Here is a 6,143-nt window from a genome sequence, read left to right on the forward strand (position 1 = left end):
CTTGTGCTAGGATTTTTTTGTGTGATTGTATCTCATTGTAAATTTCATTTTTATCATCCCAAGCACCTTTGTGGGAGAAATATCACAATAAGAAAGTGCGTGAACGCCTTCTACTCATATCAAGTTTTCGAGGGACTTCTTTGATTGTCGCAACCATATCTCCATCGTCTTCTTGGAGATTCAACAAGTGCTCAAAGCCATATACAAAGTATTACAAATAGTGTAGATTTATCTTGTAACACATATTTGTAATACATCTTTATTGTAATAGTAGTAACATTAACATATTAGAAATACTTTCTCATACTCAAGTTATTAGTATTACAAATATAATAATGCAAAATACAAATTGCAATTGGAATTTGTATTTTTCCAATAACACTAAGAAAAACTTGAAGATGAACTTTGTAATGATAACCGTTACCTGGAAACTTGATACCTGTTAGAGTCGTGTAATCACTTTTCTTTTCCGATATTTTCCACACAAAGGTACTTGTTTGACTTGAAAATTTATAACGAGATACAAACAATACAACACACCCTTAGTACTTAGGGTATGTCACTTAATGAGAAATTGTTTGGTGAATTATAAACTTTGAAAATTCTATCAAGAAGTTAATAACTCTTTTTAAAAGAACACAAGTAAAAGAGAAAGCAAGGATATGAGAATTTAAAAATTAGGTGTGAGTAACATCCTTCCCTAAGAGCATCATTTATGGTGATTTATTAAAAAAGTCATCCCACTATTTTACAATATTTAAACCTAATTTTATTAACAATGATCTCTTTTAAAAGGTCATCATCTTCTCTCTCTTACTTTTTGTCTACCCCACCATACTTTATCTCTCCTAGTTTATCTAACATTTATCTTTATGTTTTCATTAATTTTTTATTTTATCAAAATAGATCTACTTTTTTATTAATTAACAACATTTATTCTTTTAATAAAACTACTATTTTTTTAATAGATATAAATTTGTAGACATCTGTAATAATTAAGGAAAATTCGTTAAATTTAAATAAAGATTACAATGCGCATACATAAAATAAATACAAAAATTAAAAAAACTAAAATTTTAAATGATACATTTATTGCGTTTCCTTCCAAACTTTTAACAAATATTTTCAATCAAGTCATCTTTTAAGGATAAATGTGTTTGGCGATCTTCAACATCATCCTTATTTGCCAAGCATCGGTTGATATTAACAATTCAATGTGTGTAATACTCAAACTCATCATTTAATCCACTTGTACTTTCTGATTGACCTTATGGGCGTTCTTCCATGTACTCTCTACCATCAGCATAGTGTGTATATGTATCTCTTTCATTTTTCACTATTATATTATGCATAATTATACAAGAAGTAATTATATTAGAGAGTCGCTCTTCATCCCAAGCAAGTGAAGACTTTCTAAATATTACAAATCAAGCTTGCAACACTCGAAATGCTCGCTCTACATCATCCTTTCTTGCGGCTTCTTGATGGTGGGCAATTAACCTTGCTTTTGGTGTTTGTGGTTCAGTAACAGATCGAATAAAAGTAGCCCATTTAGGATAAATTCCATCAGTGAGATAGTAACCCATACCGTATTGATTTTCATTCACCGTGAAATTGACAGGTGGTGCCCTTCCTTCAAACAAATCAAATAAAAGAGGTGATCAGTATAGAACGTTGAGATCATTATATGAACCTGGCATCCCAAAAAAGGCATGCCATATCCATATGTCATGATCAGCGACAACTTTAAGAATTAATGTCGCAACACCAGCTCGGCCTTGATATTGCCCTTTCCATGCTGTTGAGAAATTCTTCCATTCCAAATGCATGCAATCAACACTACTACTCATGCCAGGGAATCCTCGTTCTTCACTAAAGGCCAATAATCTCGTCAAATCTTGTGGTGTTGGTTTTCTCAAATAATGTTGCCCAAATTAATTGATTATTCCCTTTTGAAACAAGTGAGTGCTTTCGCTAATTCGGAGATACTAATAAACTTAATTAGCAGCCACCTCATATGCTAGCATACGAAGAGCTGCAGTACACTTTTGTAAAGCACTTAGACCTTTTTTACTAGTTGCATCAATGTTGGTAGTGAACCATGGATCGTTGTTGGAGACAACTTCCATTATCCGTAAAAATACATGTTTCCTCATCCTAAACCTACGTCGAAACAATCGAGTAGAATATGTAGGATTTTCAGCAAAATAGTCATTAAATAGTTGGGAATGACTTTTTGAATGGTCTCTTTGCATTTGACATTTTTTATTGGTTCTCACCCTTGGTTGTACTGTTGAAACAATAGGAGGAATAGTGTATTGAAAGAAATAATCAACCATATTATCTATTAGTTCATTTTCTTCATCAGAAGATGAAGAAATTGAAGTGAATGAGGAAAAATTGAACTTATAAAAACTCATTTTGAAGTTATACATCCAATCGAATCTGGATGTGCATATATATAATATAATACATGCCAAAAGGTGAAGGAAATGAAAAGACTAGTGCATGCCAAAAGATGATGAAAAGGAAAAAAAAACTAATGCATGCCAAAAGGTGATGGAAATGAAAAGACTATTGCTTGCCAAAAGGTGATGGAAAGGAAAAGACTAATGCATGAAAACCTTACATAATTAAAATATCTTTTTAAAACATTACATAATTAAACCATCATTTTAAAACATTACATAATTAAACCTTCACTTTAAAAACAATACTTAATTAAAACATAATAACAATGAAGTTGAACCATTTACTGACGATTGTAATTCTGAAAGTATTGTCCAAGTTGAACTATCATATCAACTTCCTATGATTGAAGAATTTTCTTTTTGCTTAATGTTTGATAAATATCCCAATTCATTCGATATTCTTCCATTTGAAGTTGTTTTTGTTTTTGGGCCTCTTTTTGTTTTTGAAGTTCTGTCTTCTCCTTCATTAAATATGAATTAAGTCGAAGACTCTCTCCAAATGTACTCAAAGGTTGAATTGATTGATTTGCAACCATTTTTCCAGTCATGCGAGCCTTACCCTTCTTCACACTCTTGGGGCGAGTAGATGATCCTCCTTGAGATTCACTTGTTGGTGATTTAAAATCTTCTTCCATTCTTGATCTTTTCCCACTACTTTCACAATAACACCACCAGTTTGTTGTTTATCCAATCGTTTTTTTTATTACTTTTTACCACTTGCTTCCACTTGTTATACTTTCCTAAAATTTTTCATTACTCAATCAAGTTAAAGTTACCGTGTTTTCTTTGATGGATTAAATGCGCTTTCTTAAGCACACCTTCATCTCTTGTGCCACTCTTCTTCCTCCTAAGAGCCTCTTCATAACTTCCAGACCACTTCAAGCATGCTGGAGCAACTCTACACCAACGATATTTAAGCATGTCAGCGGTTCTTCGTGGGTTCAGATGGGGTTGTTCCATCCTCGCTGTTTCATAAGCTTCCCTAACTTTTTGCCACCTCACTCTTATCTTTTGGTTGGTGCTCACAATTGAATCTGTACTTGTGTTCATGACTGAACATATGAGAGCAATATCTTCAATCAGATCCCAACTTTTCTTTGAAGGTATAGGGGCTTCATCATTAGGTTGCTGTTGAGATGCATACTCCATTTCATTTTCGTCTAAACTTTCACCCCTTATCGAAGTTGAATAGTTATCAATATTAGAGTTGACATTGTGAGATTAATGATGGTGGTGAAACATAGTTTGAGAATTTTGGGTATTTTGATGAGCATAATAAGATGAAATTAAAAATTTTTGAGGAATATAGTAAAAAGAAATTTGGAATATTTTGAGAAAATGGAGATTTTGATACTAAAGTTTAACACTTTTTAGAAGATTTTATACTTGGTTTTTTTTACTTGATTTCTTCCATAATTTGGGTTATTTGAATCCATGTTTTTTTTTTTGGGATTTTCAAAATGATTATTTTGGTTTTTTTTAACAAAAAAAAAAGTTGGAAAATAAGAAAAAAATATGTAAATATAGAATTATGTCAAAAAAATATTAAAATTAGTCTCATTTTATAGATCTCGAAAAAATATGGTCGTTAGTATAATTATTTTTTTTAAAAAAAAATTTAATTAAATACGAAAATAGCTTTTAACATAAATAAACGAATATTTTTTTAGAGCCAATCACCGCGCACCACGTGGAAAGGGGTTGCAGTGTGTGTCAGGTGGCAGCTGCATGCTTTTGGTCAGCCAATGCGTACGCAACACGTGGCAGATTGAATGGAAAAAAAATTGGTAAACGTTCAACAGAACGAGTCCATTGTGACTTTTTCTCTCATCTTTCCCACAACCCACCCCAATTTAGATCACCATTAAGAGTAAAATTACTCTAGTTTGGTCATGTGATCTAAAATCAGATCATCATAATAGATGCTCTAAGCCTCTATTTATACTAGTTCAAGTATACGAAAGGGTCATAGACATTTAATCATCCATTGATGATCAAGTATAACGACCATCAATCAATACCATTATAACTGGTATTCATGAGCATTATTCTATTCTATTAAGTCACTTGTAACTCAAGAATCAAAGTTAAATAAGAATAGAATCAAATGCTCATTGATCAGAGAATACGAAAAGGCACATTTGGCCTGTCAGAACAAAAAGCCGAGTCAGCTTTTGTTCCACCCATAGGAACGCCGACTCGACTTTTCCAGCTGGACAAAATGTCCAATCCAATACCTAAAGTCGAGTCGGGTTTAGGCCCTTTATCAAAAAAGCCGAGTCGGCTTTTCCTGCTGACTTGGTTTTTCAATTTGTCTTTTATCTTTCCCTTTGACCTCCTTTGACCTTTTATTTTTAGTACATTTTGTCTTACTAATCTATTTTTAGAGAGTTGTTAGTAAAATAACAAATTCTATTATAACTAATTTTAAAACTAGGAAAGTTGTTAGGGTTAAATTAGGGTAGATATTAGTATAAATAGATATAGAATATAATGTTTTTTTTATGTACAGAAAATCATCAGCGGTTGTAAGCACATTCTAGGTGCACAATCGTATGGAGCCTTTAAAAATATGGGGCCTCAATTATCAAAATGATGCTCTTTTTTCTAAAATAGGCTCTGCTAATTCCTCTACTCTATTGAAATTAACTATTCTAAATTAAAGGCATCAATTTATTTTATTGATCTTCATTAAAGTTCTATTTTGTGATCTTTCATCTTATTATATCTTCTTATCTTCATTAATTTTCTATTTTTTGGCAATATGTTCTTGAAATTATCCCAATTCAAAAAGTTATATTTGGTAAATCAACTTTCGTTCAAGATCGCAACTCTAACTCATTTGAATGGTTTGATTAGAGCTTTTTTAAGAAATTATTTTTAAAATTGTTTAAAATTGAATTTTCTAACCCTCCTTATTTGTTCAATATATACCGAAAAAATCAATTCGCGCACTGTTTAATTGATTGATTCGGAAGAAGTTTGTTTATGTAGTGTTTGGGAACGACTATTTCATTTCAAATTATGGATTTCAATTATGAAATCATAAATGGAGAACTTGAGAATGACAAGATTTGAGTTGTCATTCTCAAATTCTCAACTTTAATTACTTAAAAAACAATGGTGGAATTTGATCCAAATTCAAATTTAAAAACTTTTAATTTGTCAAACAATAAATTTTAGTCAATTCCAAATTTTCAAATAAAATTATTGTTCCCAAACATAGCATTATGGAAAAAAGTAATTAAGATCTATGTATTTTAATTTGGTTGAAATTTGATTTTCTTTTAGTTATTAATGAAGGATCCATTTTAAAAGGAATTATAAATGAAACGGGGCCTTTATAGACTTGGCTCCCCCCCAGCAGAAAATAATAAAACATAGAAAATTAAACCCAAAGTTATTGTTATAATACTTTCTAATAACGACAAATTACAAGATTATATTGTAGAAGTCTTTATTTATAGAAATGAAAGTATTCTCACATGTATGAACACCTATTTATGAAAACCCAAAATTAATCATCAATACAAGTTATAAAATATCTTAGCATTTGCTAATGATGGTGTATTAATTCTAAAATTTTAGATTTTCTTTCAACACTTTTAAAAGATGTTCTTGTGATCTTATCAAATGTGCACGTTTTGTTATTTTTGGATTTTTGGTAACTCA

At 31.0% G+C, this 6,143-nt stretch overlaps 1 protein-coding gene and 1 pseudogene across 1 annotated transcript; both read right to left on the reverse strand.

Annotated features, from left to right (window-relative positions):
- Positions 1-1,427: 1,427 nt before the first annotated feature.
- Positions 1,428-1,850, reverse strand: LOC130800997 (uncharacterized; annotated as a pseudogene).
- A 147-nt stretch (positions 1,851-1,997) lies between these two features.
- Positions 1,998-2,420, reverse strand: LOC130800998 (uncharacterized). Its single transcript, XM_057664745.1, has one exon. It carries the CDS (start codon positions 2,418-2,420, stop codon positions 1,998-2,000), a length of 423 nt encoding a protein of 140 aa, XP_057520728.1.
- Between the last annotated feature and the right edge of the window lie 3,723 nt (positions 2,421-6,143).

Source organism: Amaranthus tricolor, chromosome 15 (genome assembly GCF_026212465.1).
Source record: "Amaranthus tricolor cultivar Red isolate AtriRed21 chromosome 15, ASM2621246v1, whole genome shotgun sequence".
NCBI lineage: Eukaryota > Viridiplantae > Streptophyta > Magnoliopsida > Caryophyllales > Amaranthaceae > Amaranthus > Amaranthus tricolor.